We start from the raw sequence: 19,310 nt of genomic DNA, 5'->3' as shown, positions 1-19,310 counted from the left end.
GGTGGCTTCTCTTGAAATGCCCTCAACTGGATGGGCTCTGGTGGTCCTTCCCGCCACCTCAGGTCCTCACTGATGCCAGTGGGACACGTCAGCTGCTCAGCCACCGCACCGTACCACCTGCAGCACTGAGGCAGTTGGGGCAGATTTTGACCTGGCACCAAGCACCAGCCTGTAAACTGCATCAGGGCAGTGGGTGCAATGCAAGGTGCTGAACCCTGTCCACAGCAGGATGAGGAATCCCATCCACTGGGTGGGCAAAACAAACAAAACCATGTGTGAAAGCTCTGCTGCTTGCAAATCAGGCCCTGCAGATAGCCACAGCTGCATGAGATGACTTCCCCTCAAAATGACGTGGCACCTACTTGTTAGAGCAAAAGGCATTTGGAGAGATTCTGTTAAGCTTAAACATTTATTTAGGAGCTACTGTAAATGGAAATCTGACAGGCTGCGAAACTTAATGGAAAGAACCAAAATATTTCTTATGGTCTTTCCTGCAAAAGACTGAGGGAAAAGTGTGTAGACACAGACCCATCATAAACTGAATAGCACATCTGGGGGTCAAACCTCTGGGTGAAGTGACATCAGTGGACACAGATACATGAGCTAAAGCTTGCCTTCCTGTTGTGGAGCTCAGAGTCCCATGGCACATGACCTATCATGAAGCTATGTCAACACAGGAAACTATTTTTATATTGTAAATTATATTATTTATCATTAAATGATAAACATATGCTCCGTACATATTTAGGAGTTCCAGTACATTGTTTCACAGTGCCCTAATTATTTGTAATCTCAGGTGTTTTAAGTACACATGACACTGATGTTCCCAGGAAAGAGGAAAGGCAGAATTTCAGCACCAGGCTCCCCCAAGCTGCTTTGCAGTGCTGACACTGCCAACACTTGGCTAGGTCTTGAACGCAGCTTGTAGGTACACAAGTCCCCATCCTACCGAGTAGCATCCAGTGCCTGCTTCGATGGCCAGACCCAGGAGCCACAATTACAGTAGTGCTTGCAGCAGCAGAGCAGAGGCAGTCCGAGACACCCTGCAGTCAAAGTGAAGGGGTGGGAACAGCTGTCTGCTGCATTACTTACTGCTGGTTTGTGCCTCACCAGAGGAACACCCCAGCCTGGATCCCAGGAAATGGCTACCAAAGGAGACACAGACCCTAAAAAGGTCAGGAGAAAGAAATTTCACACTGGGGTAAGGTGTAAAAGGTTGCAAAATGAAAACTGGCAGATACCATACTTTAACAAAGGGTGATTTTTTTTTTTCTCCTTACATACAGAAATTCTCACATCATACCTTGAGGACATTGGCATCTCGAGTACGTTTTGGCTCGGGATTAAAAAAATACGGTACTTGAACCGAGAAAGCAGCTTTCAGTGAACTGTTCCTCGAGGGCTGATACTATTTAACACATGTGGATTAATATGTATGTAAAACAAAATACAAAGGCACTAGAACAAAAAACTGGAGAGAGAAACTACAGGAGAGCATTACAAAGCCGTGGAGGATGGCATGCTATATTTAGCAGATATAAAAGAAACCTCTTGTCTTTCTTGTGGACTCTAGGTACTCTGAAAGTATTTGCTAAGGACAGGCATCCTAGTGTCACTGGGGAGAGTACATGAAAAAAACTAAAGTTTTCCAGTTTTAGAAAACAAAAGAACTTTCTCTTTTTTTTTTTTTTTTTTTTTTGTATTCTTCCTCTTTGCCCTGTTGTTATGTCATTATTTTGTATCTAAAATGCCATAGCCTTTTGTCATGGAGAATGCAGTAAAAATGACAAATAAGGCTCCCTAGCAACATACTGAAATATCACAAGATGGGTTATGAAGGAGCAAGGTTTAGTTTGAATAAGAACCAGCTTAAGCTATTCACAAATATAAGAGAACCTCTGTCTTTAGGTATGGGTTGTCCCTCCGCTCTAGGAGCATCATTTGACCATGCTCTATTCACCTTCTTGTATCTCTAATACTCCGCTCTGAGCTGATTTGTAAGTCCCCTGATTTGTTACTTCCTCCAACTTGGATTTTATCTCTCAAGACCGATCCCTGTTCCACATATTTCTCGTCTTTAACCGGAAGAGGCTCAGGAAAGGATCAGAACACCTAGACATATACCGGTACAGACAACCCCTTCCCCCCATCCAGCCCAAAAAGGGTCTTATTCCCATCCTGGACACTCATATAAATAAAAGAAACAGCAACACAACTGTAGAGAGCTAACACTCATTTTTATGTATATGCTTTAAAAAGCAGCTTTCCCTTCCCTAAAAAGTTCTATTCTTCCTCATTGCTAGTTTTGTATAAAAGAAACTAAACATAAAAAGTCAAGAATCTCTGCACATCTCTTACTCTACTGAGTCTGATTATTTTTTCATCTGTAGTCATATGAATAGAATATATACTGCTAATGCTATTAGAATCCATCTAGGAAATCAGAAATAATACTAGAAATGGATACCAAGCAAGTTAATATATTCCTAGAACTGATCTGGTATTTCTGATATCTCATGGCAAATAATCTCAGTAGGTTACAATCATCCATTTTGCCACGATAATTTTTAATTAAGGTGCTGAGTTATAATAAAAGGGGAAATCCCCTAAACCTGAATACCCATCCTTTTAAAACTGCTAACTCGGGCAATTAAAGCACAGTAACAAAAATCCTTTAAATTACACAGCACTCCAATCCAATGCACAACCACCAACAATGAAAAATAATCTAAAAATACACCTAGAGAATAGACATTAGGAGATAGGAAGTACTTCCTCTCCACCAAGGCTTTTGTTAGCATTTACACAAGGATCATTTTCCAAGGAGCTTTAAGAGGGAACAGATTGCTTTCACACTGAGCACATTTAGAAAAAAACCTTTGCATTTTTACTTTTTTTTTTTTTTTTTTTCTGTGTCTGTTCTTACTCAGGTTACAAACAATTCTTTAATCTCCCTGCTCCAAACAGAGGCTTTTTGAAAATTCACAGTTATTCCGTCAAAAGTTGCATCAGGAAGATAAACCTGGACATTAAATGGTTTTCCAGTTTTTGGTCACCCTTCCTGGGTAAGGTCAGGCTAAGTGGTCCTGCTGCATTCTTTTGTCTACAGCCCTTTCCACAACAAAGAACCCCCCATGAAGAAAGTCAGAGCCCAGGAGCTGCCCCAGCCCCTTCACAACAAAACCAGCCTGGTGGAGGGGCTGTACCAAGAGCCCCCGAGAAGCAGCACAACCCACAGCACCCGGGTGACCCAAAACTGACTTCAAACCAGACCGAGAAAAGTTGTCAGGCTAAGGAAAGTTATTTACTTGCAAGTGCTGGTTGTCAGAAGGGATCCAGAAGCAACCACTGGCTAATATTTGCCCTTCCCAGAGCTGGGGAAGGGAGTCACACCATTGCCAAAACACACAAGGTCACCGTATGGCTCCTGTTATACCTCTTCCGTTTTTTTTTCTGTAGTGCTTCGGGACTGCTTCTTGATGCATGTGTTTTGCAGTGACTTTCCAGAGCCATGTCTGCATTTTGCTTGCTAAAACCACCAAAGCAAGCAGGCTGCCAAGAAGGGCCTGGCACCCTGGCGGTACCCGTCAATTTGCACTCACCTCAACTTCTCTTCGTGTGACCCGGGCAGTCCCACGCTATCAGGACGATCCCGTCTCCTCCTGTACAGACCTGAGTGTGACAACTCTTTCAGCTGCAAAGCCGTCATATTTCTCTACCTGGAGGGTTGGTTTTTTTTAGGGGGAGTGGGGTGGGGGGGGTATGTTTTGGCTTTGAGTTGGGTTTTTCCCCCCCTCCCCACTGCCTCTTCCAGATGTTGCTGCCGAGGAGCGTGCCTGCCAAGACGCCTGGAGAGAAGAGGCCAAGATGCCTGGAGAGAAGAGGCTCGGCGGCGTGTCGGCACACCTGCGCTCGCCCGAGCTACCAACCTCTGCAGGCAAGCAAGCAGACAGGCAGGGCAGGCGGGCGGCCGCTGCTCGGCTTCCTGTTTCTCATAGGTACACACCCTCCCGAAGGGCACCACATTTCCTTTATCACTGGATCACACCTAAGGGATGTCTGCGACCAGCTCACCGCCTTCCCTCCAGCTTTCTTCGAACTCTCGCTGCCCCGTGTACTGGGCAAAGCGTGCAGCTCTCCCAGCATCTGCTGCCATGAGCTAAAAATCTCCAGGGCTGAAATGAGCTATAATTTATGACAAAAAGAAAGGCATTAGAGCTTTGAAAATTCAGAGTTACTCAAGCATTTGAGCAAACTCTGACAGGGAGATTAATGCAGCAAAGTGTGCAGCAAAGTAACCTCAGTAACCAGCATTAAAATACTCTTTCAGAAAGACAATAGCACTGTGCTTGTCAGAAATTGCTCTTCTCCACACATCTTGAAAATCAGAAGAAAACCACAATGTTTTTTTCTTCCTGCTCTCAGCTATCAAAACATAACCACCATAACTATTTGTCACATTTTGTAGTGATGGAGTGTCCTGTGTAATTGTAAAACAGGAATGAAAGTACTTACGGTTTCCTGTAAGACAGGAAGGTGACTAGCAGGGATTTTCAAGCTCTGCCTCTCATCTCATTTACTAATTTTTTAGTGATAAAACTCTTCATTCAACTTAAAAGGAGGCTTCAAAAAAGCTTACAACTTTTTGAAAAATTTTTACAGTTTCTTTGACATTATCCTTGGCATATATAAACAAAAGCTAAATTCTGAGTTTTTACTTCTATGTTGGGAGGTGGGAAGGGTGTGCTTTCTAAATGAACTTGCATTTAATAAAAGCCAAGAAATCTAACAATTTGTAAGGACTGTTTTGACTAGGATAGGAAACAAGTTCTATGTGGTATGAATTTCACAGATCATTATTAAAGTGGTTATTTTGTAGCAGAATACATGTAAGACTATTTTTGAATGCTGGTAACAAAGGAGAGCATAACCTATGTAATACTGGGTACATCCCAAGATACCAATTTTGTCAGGATTACCAGACTGCACACAAGCACACTAATTTTATATAATACTATCAATGTGCTTCAGTCTGGAATGTTATCAACATGTAATATAAAACATCACTCAATGGAAAAATAACAGAAATTATTTTGGAAAAAAAATCAATAGATATGATAAACAGATAATGATTGGAGAATTTCAAAGTGATTTATATGATGTCAGAAGGTTGCACACACTTAAATGTCAACAAAGAGCTATACATCTGAGCTCCTGTCCTCAGAAAATAAGAGCGAACGGTCACAATATTTGTCTAAACATGCTGCATTCCAGATTCAAATGAAGTATTTAAAATTGTTTCTCAATATGCAGTAGGATAAGCTTAAACATAATTAAATGCCAATTCCCTGCAGTCAGTCAGCAATTCGATGAAATGTTAATGCTGTTATGAGTGGAGGTTAAGGGTGGCAGATGACAGATGCTCATGGCACAGCAGCTTTTATACATTAACAACATTTTTTACTGTGCTTTAAATACCAGTCTACCAATGATTTATCTTTGCCCAACAATTTTAGATAATAATAATCTAAAAAGTGAAGACAGAGTAGATTTTTTGCTTGAAGAAGCTCTTTGTAAACTAACAAAATTGAACTATTACCTACAAATTTGTTCATAAATTTTTATTCACTACAGTAGCAGTCTCTTCAGCCTATACTGAATCCGTCTGTATTAATCATGACACAAGCCTATCAAAAATTAAAGGACAACTCCTTCACTCACTTTGCTACAAATTGCACTAGTGTGCAGTACATAGCATTAAAATTCATGTTTATCTGCATGAACAGCTGCTGTGCTTGGACAGCCTATGGGACAACAGCTTTTACTAAAAAGTACTTGGAAATCAGATATGCACCAAACCAGTATTATTAAAACAAAATCAATGCGACCAGACAGAGCATATAAATTGAAGGAATACAAGAAGTCCAGACACAAAAATTAGTTGTTTGTTATAAAGATCAAATCCACCTCATTATAAAGGAGGGGACAAGATCGTTAGCTTTTTTAAATAGACCTGGGAGTCAGCTCCACAGCATCATTATTTCACAGGCTTCTTCAGCAAAATCCAACAGGAATCTAACTGATTCAGAAAATACCTTCTTGGAGTACTTGAGAACAAGCTAAAAGCTTTGTACAAGAAATCCAAACGAGACTCCTTTTCTGCCCTGTGGGATCCTCCATCAATTCTCATGAGAGATGAGGTTTCAAATTTGAAATTACTCCAACAGCCAAACCTTAAATTCTGAGTATCAAATACATGTTGTAAGGGTGTTTCTGGAGAGATGTTGAAGAATGCAAATGCTATTTCTCCACTAACTTGCTTAAAGGTTGCCAGAAAGCAACTCAGATGGACCTCGCTCTGCAGAAAGAACTTTCCCAGTGAGTGCCTCCTGCTCTCCACACCCCCTTTTACCTTCCAGCCCCTATCTGCTGTTTATAATTCCTTTTTTGAAAGATTACATTCTTCTCATGTGGGACGGGGCCACTTGGACCTTTCACATTCCGTCAGAATTTTTGAGGGCTGGCCAAGTTACCACAGTTTTCCTTATTGCCAGTAACACGCAGCCTTCTTTTATGTCCTGTACTTTGAAGGTTCACTCTTCATTTTCCAGTGCATGCCTCTTCACTCATGCAACCAACATTCCTCCTGCTCCCAGAGAAAGCTAACATTTCACTGCAATCTGATGGATAAACATGGTATTATCAGTATTTTACAAGAGTAAAATATTCACCTATGTCTGAGCAGCAAAAGGCGGAACCTAGACAGAAACTATGCAGTCCTTCATTCGTCCTATGCAATAAATAAAACTTTTTCTTATGTGGGACAAGGCTCATGCTTGAGTTTTCACTGCAATCCTACAAAGCATTTATCTTGATATAAGAGGCCTGAAGTGCTCTCAAATTTGTGTGAAACTGCTGCTGTCCTGATAACTGTATATATTCAGCAGAATTTTGCAATTTAAAAATCTTTTAAGACAGACAGATTATGTCTGGTTACTTTTCACTATGTTCAAAGGGATGCGAACAGTAATCCACAATGCTGGAAACCATGTTGTTCAATTTAGGAATAACAAAAAATGCCAAGTACTTCAAATGCAGTACATTTCTTCATGAGTCTGTATTTACAGAAAATGCACGTTAACTACAAAAACCAGAAAAGTTTTAGCTCTCATTCCACACAGAGAAGCCTTTATTGATATAATTGGTTTTTTTTCACTACAGTGGCACATTCTTGTTTTTTTTAAAACTCTGAAGAAATTACCAAATTTCAATTAAATTTAGTTGAAGATTTTCAAAGCAATAAAAAAAGCTGTTTTCAAGGCAGCATAAACAGACAAAAAAAAGAATCAGAAGAGCGTTATAAGAACACTATAGGAGTGCCCATAGCATGCACACAGTTAAAAGGTGGCTTCAAGTGGGGCAGCACGTCTTTCCATCCCCCATTGCTCATCTATCTTATCTTGGAACATGTCCAAGAGCATTCACTGGTTTTCTACTATTTCTTACAAGGTTTGGAAGAAAAACACTCTTTAAAATCAAGGAAAAGGCTTGTTAGTCAGTGGAAACGCACAGGACTTGCTGGAGCAAGCGAAGGAAAGTGGCAATAACCCTTCCAGAACCCCCAAAGCGTGCAAATGATGCACCAACCACAAATGAAGCTTTTAAACCTCTCTGAATTAGGCTGCTGAGGCAAGTCCCCACTGATGGCTTTGGGTGTCAAGGAATACCATACCGTGCCTTGGGTCCCTGCTAGGGCAGGTGGTAATAAAAGGAAATGAGTAGAGAGAAATCAAGCCACAAATCTAAGGACGCGAACCTGGAAAAAAAGAGTTTCAAAGCTTCCTAAGAGTGTAAACTGCTGATACAAGGAGTTAAATAATTAATTAATTACACATTTCCTTCCTCATCTAATGTGACTCTCAACATCTGTTTTGATGTTTCTTGCCCTGTTCCACTTCGCAATCAATCAATCAATCCTGAAGTATGCATATTTAATCTGTGGATTAGGCTAAGTAGTAAGGCACCTGAACTACCCACGTGGACACTGCAAAGCAGCAGTATGGATTTATATCCATGCTCCAGCTGACCAACCACATTTGCTGCAATTTAATGGTAGCTGCTGCATTTTTTTAAACCTCTTCTATGGATGCATGTCCCTGCCATACAATGTAAAGTAAAAAAACTACATGATGGTGTGCTCAGCATCCTTCTCAGCAGTGACACACTGAACCCACTAAAGTCCTTTGGGATTTGAGGAGGTGAAGGGAAGGCAGGGGGGCTGCTGCAGGGAGCATGACAGGGTCCCTCCTTGCTCTGGCACTACCAAAGGCATCTCCACCTCCACCTCAGGTGGCCCATCAGGTTTTAGTGAGACAATGCAGAGGTCCCTGCTCTCACTCCAACTATTCTATTCCAATAATAATAATAATAATAATAATAATAATAATAATTATTATTATTATTATTATTATTATTATTATTATTATTATTATTATAAAATATAAAAGAAGCACAGGAAAATCTTCTGACTACCCAAACGTGGAGCAAAGTCTTTTAGCTGCCTCCTCCAAGTTCTCTGCATATGCTGCCCCATGAATTCCTAAAATTCAGAAAAAAAAAAAAAAAACAAACAACTGCAAAAGACACATTTTTCTCCCACAAGTGGAATCCTTGATATTTTGGCTGAGCTTTACAATACCTCCCTCTACTGGGAGAATGCTGCCTTATTTCTCAGTGACAGTGTTTCTCTCTACAGCCAGAGGGAGGTATGGATTAACTCACATATGCTTTAATAATTCAGACTGGGACCAAGCTGGGAGCAGAGAGGAATGACAGACCAGCGGCTGAAGATGGAGATTAGCATTGTAGCTAGAAATTTATGCTGTTAATCAGTGGATGATCAATGCATGAGTAGGTGTGCAAAGAACAAATGATGTGACACAGCATAAATCAGTTTTGTCCTGCCATTTATAAATACGCCTCTTTTTTTAAAGAGTGATAAACAAGCTGGCAAGCAGTTGAAGCTTTAAAATGGGTGCAATTACTCATATGGACCCTGAACTCCATCTGACAGGCATGTTAAAAAAGGAAAAAAGAAAAAAAAAACCACACTAAAATGATGGGGGAAGGGAGGGTTTAAAGCTAGCAAATTCAGAGTTTAGGTTAATCTTCATAGCCTAGAACATGTGGAAAAACACGGGTAAGGCACACAAGCAGTTCCTGATCTGCATTTCTAGATACAGGACCTTCCCTTCAGAATGATGTTTATTGTCTTGGAATTAAAATTGTCAGAAATACACTTTTTACATTTAAGCACTTTGTTTATGATGCATGAAGATCCTAAGTCTGGAAAGAAGACTGAAAAGTCTTATCTTTAAACTTGCACCCTACTACAGTAGATATATCCAGAATGTTTACTGTAATGGGATAAAATACCTTTGGAAATGGGAGTAAAAGGCCCCTGGTACCAGCTGGCTTACTGGGTGATTAAAAGTTCCCCAGTAGCTTCTACGAAAGACTGAGGAAGGCTCCAAGAAAAAAAAACAAAAACAAAAAACCAAAGACAGAAGCTGAAAATGGATGGCAAATGAAGGAAACTGCCTGGAGAACTGCTGCCCCAGGTACTCTGAGGAATTACCTACTCTGACGGCTGAGCTTGTGCCCTGAAAGCCAGTGAGCCCTTCCAGGGCTGCAGAAAAGCTGTCTGAGCCGTTCCAGATGGGCAACTGCTGAGACCTGGTTTTGCTGAAGAGTCAGTGGGAGATCTCAAAACAGGCCCCAGACTGACTTTGCCTTTTCGCTGATGGAAAGGGAGTATTAGGAAGTCTTCGTTTTTCTCGAAAACTCACTCATCAGGGTTAAATAAATGCAAACAAAACCACAGCCTATAAACTGCTTCCTCTATTGACTGCCCAGCAATTACTCTCTTGGCCCCTTTCTTTTCCATCTCACAAATACTTTTCAAATTACTAACACTACAAGTAGAAAAAGAAAATCCTCTCATCAAGGTTTTGCATTCTTCACACTGAAGTGAAATTAAACTGCCAAGGAGAGAAGATGGCACATTCCCCTTGAGAAGAATGTTAGAAGTGCTGGTGACCCTGACAACGTGCACATGCTTGAAGGCACCACCACCTCATGGCACACAACCAAATGTGATGGCCAAAAAAGTAGGTGATGATACTTTATGGCTGCAGGTGCTGAGGTTTTAGAAGGACAAACCATCCCTGAGCTCCCAAGAAGGTACCGAAGCCTGTGAATGCTGCTGGCTATAAGAACGATTTGCTGCATGGTGAGGGATGGTCAATTTAGCAGCCCAGAAGCAGCAACGATCCTGGCTGTATGTCTGTGAACATACCATACAGCCACCCCACATGGTCACTACTGCCCAGAAAACAAGGCAGAGGAAACACATTTCAAAAAAAAGGGGAGAGGCAGTGGGCGCACAGAGAAAACACCTGTGATAGCACAGGAGACCAGATATACTGAAAAGTGGTCCTATACTCTAACCAGCATTTCCAAGCAAGGTAGGAAGCAGTGGATGCCTAGAGATCATCGCCTTTAAAAGGTCAGAGACCAGTAATATGATGGTTTCCAGTTTAAGAATTAATGTACTCTCTAAAGCAGAATATACAAAGTAGCTCGTGTGTCTAGAAAAATAAAGCTGCATATGTGTAAACGCTCAAGAAACACAGGCAAGGTGCAATTTTCAGCCATCCCCAAAAAATCTTAATTTTTAAGTATATACATTTTGGTTTCAAAGTTATTAAAACTTGTAATCCATATCCATGCAGAAATATCCATACTGAGAAATTCACAGTGCAAAAGAAATGGAACTAATTCATTGTGAAACTTCAGAATAATGTAAAACAGAAACGCCACCACCCCTCCCCTTAACACTGTAAAAATTACTTTTGGATTCAGCACAACAAATAAAAACACAATCTCATGTGGATTTTTCATAATATTTTAGCACATGAAAAACATAGTTAAGATTCTTAAATTAGAACAAAAGCCTTAAACCAAAAAAACACAGCTGCCCTACCATAAAAGATATACTTTGCTGGAAAAGTGACTGACTTCTGAACATAAAGAGTCCCTCAAATCGTATCAGCAGTGATACAATTTCTGTAACAGGTGGAACAAAACTATTCCTTCCACTGGAATTACACTTTTGGGTTCAATTACTCCGTCACTGAAGTGGCTGAGGAAGAAGTGTCTGCCTAAGATCTCATTGGTCAAAAAACCCCATCGGCAACTGGGTATTCATGATCAAACTGATCATGAATCCTCTGTTCTGGGAGGGGACAAAATAAGTGTCCCTAAAAACACTCCAGATAAGCAGTGCATAAAAAACTACTGGGAATGCCAGGACACTTCTACATATGTCAAGAACGATGAAGCACTTTGCTCAAAGCTCTGTTACCAGTGCTGCTCTCTTTTAGTAGTAATAAAACCCAGCAAGCGAAACTATTATCCATCCTCTTCCTAACTCCATTTATGTGTGGCTCCTGCTCATAAGAATTTCCCTGCAAAGCACTAAAAGACCATACAATTCATTGCCAGGCTCTTGGCTTGGAAAGCAGCACAATGTGCAAACAGATAGGCGCGACAGTCAGACCCTCAGCCCAAGCAGTCGAGTGGACACTTACTGGCAGGGTGTAGCCTCACTGGCAGCAGGTTCTCAATGAGCAGCATTTCCCATATATAGCTTTACATTGAATACTCACTCTTTTGCATGTTTTCCCTGTGGTTATTACTGGTAGTTGTGATAAAACAACAGCAAAAAAAGAAGTGACTTAGCAAACCACTTCCTTCTTTTACCCTGTACAATTCTGATACTCTAAAGAAAAGGGCAAATTCATCAAAGTTCACAGTTTGGTTCCATAAATTGTGTCACACCAATTCAAATTCTCCATCCCAAAACCACTAAGGAGAGACAAGGAAGCAAATCCTCCTCACTGCAGGAAAGGGCATAGCTTTAGCTATACCATCAGTATTTTTTAAATTACAGAAGTACAAAAAACTGGTAGAGGGAATAGCCAATAACTGTAGATCCACTTCTTGGGATCACTGAGGTGTTTTAATCTCACAAATTTCCTGATATTCCAGGGACTGAAGAAGATTCTGACAACTTCTGTCTCCCTTGAGGTACACCTTAACTTGTGGCTTTTTAAACTGTTATTCTGGGGACAAAGAGAAAAGGAACGGGCAAGAACTCTGTGCACATAACCCCAGACATCTCAATAAGCGTGACAGGGTCCCAGGTCCCTACTTGGGAAAAGCAACCCATAGAGTCACTGGTGAGCAGTGTACAGCCACACAGGGCCATCCTACCCCACTGCAAGTACCTCTGTCAATGTCAAGGGGAGGAGGAAAACCCTCTCTTCCCACCTACTTAGAAAGGAGGAATATATTCTGATTTTTCTCCTTCTCTGAGTGAAGGCAGACAGTTTCATTCTCAATCTACTGGAAGACCACTGCCATCTCTGACAACCCCAGCCCAGGACAAGGACTAACTGGGAGGAGAAAACAACCACTACCTCCTAGAACAGGTTAGGGTGATCAACCTGCACAACTGAACAAGAGCTGAGCCGCATCCCTCTTGTGTGGACAGAGGCTCAAACTCAGTTTTCCTAAAGCCATCTGAATCCCTTGTGCACCTCTTCAAAGGCTCCAGGCAATCCTTTCCAGGTTAAAGCAGCAATATACTCAAGATCAACAATGTGTGTCGATGTCCCCCACCACTTGCTACACAACCACAGCTGTATCAAGTGAGCCTAAATCCTTACTCACCAGCAGTGACAGGGACAGAGAAACAAGGCCACAACCTGACCTCCACAGGGGACACGCAGGACATGTCTCCAGGCAGAACTTGTCCCCAGCTCTGCTCATACAGCAGTACGGCTCCCAGACATGTACAAGTGTCAATCTACCCATCAGCATTTTCCACTGCATGCTCTTAATAACGTGCCTTTTGGCCTGTTACTGGTTACAGAGAAAGATTATGAAGATACAGTTTTCATATATCATGCAATCCATTTAAAGGCAGCTTTCTTCCATGTAAATATTGGCTTGGACAGAGCAAGCCAAACAATTTTTAAAGGTTTAATATTTTTAATTGCAAATGTCTAACCCTCATAACGCTATTTTACCACTCATTGACACTAATTGTTACGAGCTATGCTAGTAGAGTTTATAAAGGTATTCAAGAAAATTGTTATTTTTTTATTAGTCACTCAGACGGGTATTTATTAATTTGTCTGTTTATGGATGGAGGTAATTTAAAAGCAAACATCACCTGAAAACATGACTACTTGCCCTCCATGCTTTCAAGCTGTGAAACTGTGTAGGGCCACACCCAGTTCTACAGAAGCATTTAACTGAGAAACTGATGTGCTGTTTTCAGACACCACATTTGTTCTGTCATTTGACAATGACCCTAAAGGCAATGCAGAAAACTTCTCTATTCAGATGTTTAAAACTGTACTTAGTGCACTGTAATATCCGCAACATTCAATGCATTTTGGTGAAGTCCGGTGCACAATACCTTGCCTTCTTACAATACTTTTGGCAGACAATGCACATGCATGACATTAACCCTTTTCACCTGCTTTCACCATATGCACTAAATAATGCTTCATTTTGCTTTTCCTTCTCCACTGTGGCATACTACATCCTGCTTCTTGCTCCTTCTATTTCTGTCTTCAGGCCACTTAACATTATCACTAACCCTTTGCTGTGGACAAATTAACAATGTCAGTTATCTTTCCAAGCTGCTGTTTCCCATACTGCCACACAGTGCTGCCTCATTTGAACTTCTTATCTCTTCCTACAAAAAGGCCCTTCAAGTACAAAAACAGAAGCAAAGTTGTATTAAAACTTATCACTGGACAGTTACTAACCTAGAAGAAAGAATGCGCTACAGCTTGGTCTCTCAAAACAACATGGCAAATGTCAAGGTAAAAGCAGTTTGTTCTCAAGGATGAAGAAAATCACAATAAACCAGTTGCCATACAGAATGAAGAAAAGCCTCGCTTGGTATTGCAATGCGTGTTATTTCATGTATTGCTCATATGCCAGCAGTTCCACTTTTACAGGAAGGCAAGGACAGTTTGTTGATTCATGATGACTGTAAAAGCTGCAAGACTTCAAGGAGAATGCCAATAAGTATCTGTTAAAAGGGAACTAGGAAAACAAGTATTAACTCTTAACACTTTTTAAAACAGGTTTGGGTCACTTACTAACCAGTTTGGCCCGGCTAAACTACGTTTTTCAGTTTTGCTCACTTCACAGTAGTTGACTCTGCTGTATCACCAACCCATTTTCCAAAAGGGCTGTGCTAGAAGAGAACTTGTGAACAAAATTACAGCCAAGGAAAGCAGGACAAGGCCAGCCCTATAGAGACCATGCTCACAAGCACAGCCAGATCATTGCGGTCTGCGGTCGCCTGGAGCAGGCGTTAGGGGAAGTGCAGCACAGAGCCACATCAACAGCTCTAGACAAAGTCCCACGGGCCAGCCAAGCCCATTAGCTTGGTCCTGGCGCCAGGGCTTCCAGCACCAGCAGAAGATGGGAGCAGCAGCCACGGCTCTGCAGTGATGATTAAGCTCCTGAGGTAGAGCAGAGGGGCTGGACCCGGGCTAGGCATGAAATTAGACCAGCACTGTCAAGCAAAGGTTGACTACAGGAGGGGACCATCTCTTCAGACCCACATTTCCCATAGTACTTTTCTTTGCTCCTGTAGCAGGCCACCATGAACAGGTGTAGGCAGTTACCCAGGGCTGCTCCAGGATGCTCAACTGTCTCCAGCTCCTGGCCAGGTCTGTGTCCTTCTCCCTGCTTCACACAACTTGGGTAACCCTCTGCAAGGAGATCTTTGAGGTGCCCGCAATGCCAGGAGCTGGCAGAGAAGCCAGACAGTCACACCCTGCAGCTGTCTGCCTCACCACTCTGTGAGATCATCATTCTCGGAGCAAAATAAGCAGAAGGAAACACATACACATGCCTCAGCTGTTCCCATTTGCTGAGGGTGTACACATGAGATGACTGAGCTGATCTAGGAGCTCACCACCACCAAAAGTCTAGTTCCTTCTCTCTCCTTCTGCTGCTCTTCCTTCCCCCACAACCACACTCCTTCCTCCCCTCACCTCCACCCCAGCCACAAGAAGTAGCACACTCCTTTAAACCAACTCGTTGCTCTCACAAGAGCCCTCTCCCAGCCAATGCAGCCTGGCAGATCAGTAGAAACCTGGGGTTTGGGGTGTGGCTTAGTGAATGCAACTGGTACAGGGAAAAGGACCAGTGAGCACCATACCCAGCACAAGGGATTATGATGCAGAAAGCACCTCTCCAGCAAAAGTGAGATGTTCCCTCAGTGTGGGTGTGTTGTGCTGGGATGACTAGCACGGGACTGGCCAGCACATCCCCTCCCGCCAGGTTTGCAGCAGCAGGTAACTCTGCAGGCTAGGGAGGAGGGAGGGAAACCAGGGAGAAGGTGTGGGGGGGGCAGCAGGCCATGGCCACGAGTGCACTGGAATGGAGGGGAACTTTGTGAAAACTGTATTTATCATCTTTTTGGGATGTTGTGATCCCAGCCCTCTCAAGGTTTGCAATCACCTCTCCTGAGGTGATGAAATGGAATCCGTAAAGCACTTGTAAATAGAAGATGGCTCTCATACATTTCAAAAATCATCTCCGTGTGAACTCCATGCTGACCAACTTAAGACCCTTGGCTCATACTGTGGTGCAGAGATGGGCCACAGCTCTGAACCACCATTTCACACCTCCCTTAGTTTCCTTCTTCACACCAAATGCTCCCAGCAGCTTTGGCAGCTGCCGCCCTTGAAGCAATTCCCCCACCAACAGCCCAAGAGCATCAGCCTGCAGGAGGAACCCCTGCCTGCTGCCACCCATGGGTCCAAGGACCATGCCCAGGCCCCACGCTGGGGAGTGAGGACCCACGGGGGGAGCCATCCCTGCTCTCATCAGCAGGCAGAGTGGGAGAGTTGCGATCCCTGCTCCATCAAGAGCCTTTTCACAACACTCCCTCTCCCAAAGGTGTGGCTGCCGTCTGCCCTCACCACCCTCTTGTTAAGGCCGAACCTTGCCTGCCACTCTCCCCACGCAGGGCCCCACATGTTGCAAAGGTACAGCCTGTTCAGAAGGAAGGGGGGTGGGGGGGAGGGGTGGAAAGGCCCATGGGGTTTCCCTTGCAGTCCTTCCTTTCAGCATCATCAAAGCTGCTGTTCCAAGCAGCTAATCGCAGGTCACCAAAGGCTAACAGCAAATTCACTGAAACCAAAGCTGGACCTTGGAACCAGCCTCAGGTCCAGGCAAGAAGTCAAAATTGCAGCCATTCAAATAAGGAAGAAATTTTCCACGATGAGGGTGGTGAGACACTGGAACATTGGAAATTGCCCAGAGATAGATGCCCCATTCCTGGAACCATTCAAGGTCAAGTTGAATGGGGCTCTGAGCAACCTGATCAACTTGAAGATGTCCCTGCTCATTGCAGGGGGGTTGGACTAGATGACCTTGAAAGATTCCTTTCAACCCAAACTATTCTATGATAATATGAAAGCAATTAAAAAAAAAAATCTGTTCTCAACTGATGAGAGGACCAACAGCCATTTCTCTCCTCTTGAACTCTGCAATATCTAAATGCAACTTTTTCAAAGGTGCTATTGCTGCACCTGGGACAGGCCTAGAGCGATGCTGTAAGATGAACAGCACTGCTTGGCTGAGGGTCTCTCGCCAAGGTGTGATGGGAAACACCAGCTCTACTGCAGATCTGCTCTCCACGCCAAGGGTCCTCTCCCAGTCCCAGTGGCATCTGCAGGCTGAGCGGAGAAGGAGCAGAGCACAGGGACTCAAGTGTCAGACACAAGCAGATGGCACACCTACTGCGCTGCCGGACTGGAGTCGCAGTAGTTGATCGAATGAAGTATTTGATGTTAGGAGCTGTCAAAAGCTTCCTTCTCCACTAACATACTTAGGAGTAACAGCAGAAAGGCAAGCTTTTTCTGTGTACTGTTCAGGTGTACTGCTGGAAGAAGTGAAAGCAGCATTTCTCTTGTTTAGCAGTTAAACAATGGAATCTGCTCCAAAAACAATACACACTACTGTGCTGGATTTGTGTGGTGGGCTTTTTGGTAGCAGGGGAGGGGGCTACAGTGGTGGAGCTTCTCCAAAGTTCCCCCAGCTCCAAGTTGGACCAGCCTCTGGCCAAGGCCAAGCCAATTAGCAATGCCAGCTGTGCCTCTGATAATGCATTTAAGAAAGGAAGCTTGAGATTGCAGGGGTGGGGGACAACTCTGAGGACAAGAATGACACCAAGGTCAGTGGAAGGAAGGAGGAGGAAGGGGGGGAGGTGCACCAGAGCAGAGAGCACCCCTGTATCCTGTGGCAAGATGGCAGGGCTGCCCTCCCTGCCACCCATGGAGGTCACCGAAGGAGCAGTGGAGGACTGTGCGAAGAAGCAGCCACCACTGTTGTAGTTCGACACTGAGACGGCTGCAACACATAGAAGTGACTCCTGACAGAGTATCTTGAGAAGAATGCATCTTGTGGGGAGTGCTCACGCTAGTGAAAGTTTGTGGAGACCGTCTCCTGTGAGAGGGACACCATGTGGAGCAGGATGAAGAATGCAGATGAGTGCTTCCCCCTCCTTGGAGGAAGAAGCCATGGGACTGACTGCAACCCCATCCCCTGCCCCTGTGCCACAGGAGGAGGAGGTCAAGATGTCGGGGAAGAAGGAAGGGGTGAGGGGAGGTGTTTTTTAAGATAGGGTAAGGCTTCTCACGGTCCCATTCTGTCTGTTAAGTACTGTTATCTTAGCATTTTGAATTAAAGTGACAGTCCTTTTTCTTCCCCTACTGGGCCTGTCTTTTGCCTGTGACTGTTAATGGGTCAGTGACCCCTCTCTGTCCTTACCTCCATTCCTGAGCCTTTAGAGTCTTTTTTCTCCTTCCCTCATGCTGGGGTGAGAGAACAGCCACATGGTGCTCAGTTGCCCTCTGGGCTCAAACCACAACTACTCACCAGTTACCTTTTGAATCCCAAAGACATTAATGTTCATGTAATTTGAGTCTGCCCATGGTCCTGGTTACTGTTATAATTTCATCTGCAGAGTCCAAAGCTGCACTGACCAAATCCTAACACCAGGATCCTCACGGCCAAAAAGGAAAGACACCATCCCTGCCATTTTCCCCAGCCTCTTGCTCTGCAGTTCTCAGACAAACAGGAAAGCTACATATTGCCCAGCCTGGCTGGATGGTTCCTTGCAGTCTGCATCCTGACATGCGGGGAGACTCCCATGCAGACAGCACAGCCATGGGCACTTCTCATCCCAAACTGACACACACTCATTAAGGATATATCAAGGCATGGGTCTCATTTCAGGACCTCTGACTTCACCTACCTACCCCCCATACCCATCTTCTTTCTGGCAGAATAGCACATGGAAGGAGGAAATGCTGTTTCAGAGAAAAAAAGTGATTCAAATTCCTGGTTAGTCATATTTCTCCCATTTCCCTTACAGAGCCTACAGACGCATTAACTCACAAGCAAAACAGATTTGCCATCCATGGATACAACCCTGTTCCTAGATTTCAAGTAAAGCAGCACACAGCAGCTAGCGGCTGCTGAACTCTTTCCAATCTTCTTCAAGCAGTTTGGCTGTAACAAGGCCTCTCTGTTACTCTCCTCTGGCAGGACAATGGTTTTCAGGCTTTTGCAGTAATGAATATACAGTCTCTTAAAAAAAATCTAGGTCAACCCTTTCCAAAATAAGATCTGTTTTTCTGTGCAAGCACATCGTAAGGCATGCTGTCTTTTCAATACATCCTCCAAACGGCCCAGCCCACAACGGTTTGGATTCTCCTTCATGAGTACAACTTTCAGCACTTCTCTCCATGAAATTTCAACTTCATCGTGGACCCTCGCTCCAGCCTGCCAAGATCATTTTGAATTAATCTCCTCTGTCCACCAAGGTTCCTCCAAGTCAAGGACACCTGCAAACTTCATAAGCCAACTTTCAGCTCCAGCATCCAGGTCACTGATCAAGTTATTGAATGTAAGTAGGAAAGGAGGAACTCCTGCAAGGTGCTGTCAGGAAGGTCCTGGTAGGGGCTCTGTGTCAAAACAAGAATTCTTGCCCAAATGCTTCTTTTCAAGCAGCTGCACACTTCCCTTCTGGTGATTTCCAAACTGCTATGTGCTTCTCTTGAACAAAGCCAACAGCAGTGAAACCTAGCACTGAGTCCAAATTAATACGTCTTGCAAGGGGATGATGAAGGAATGGGAAGAAG

The 19,310-nt window shown here is 43.6% G+C and overlaps 1 protein-coding gene across 4 annotated transcripts in view; it reads right to left on the bottom strand.

Moving 5' to 3' along the window:
* LIMS1 (LIM zinc finger domain containing 1) overlaps window positions 1-19,310 on the bottom strand; it is a 76,237-nt gene that overhangs the window by 32,030 nt on the left and 24,897 nt on the right. For 2 of the 4 annotated variants that reach the window (XM_074909453.1, XM_074909463.1), the window contains exon 1: window positions 3,603-4,100. The exons of the other annotated variants lie outside the window; for them this stretch is intronic. In XM_074909453.1, coding sequence (XP_074765554.1) covers window positions 3,603-3,709 — 107 coding nt within the window. In that variant the 5' untranslated portion in view covers window positions 3,710-4,100. Of the gene's footprint in view, window positions 1-3,602; window positions 4,101-19,310 lie in introns of those variants that run through there. 4 annotated transcript variants of the gene reach the window in all.

This window comes from Athene noctua, chromosome 1 (genome assembly GCF_965140245.1).
Source record: "Athene noctua chromosome 1, bAthNoc1.hap1.1, whole genome shotgun sequence".
Lineage (NCBI taxonomy): Eukaryota > Metazoa > Chordata > Aves > Strigiformes > Strigidae > Athene > Athene noctua.
The sequence above is the reverse complement of the archived record's forward strand: the minus strand, read 5'-3'. Positions and strand labels throughout refer to the sequence as shown.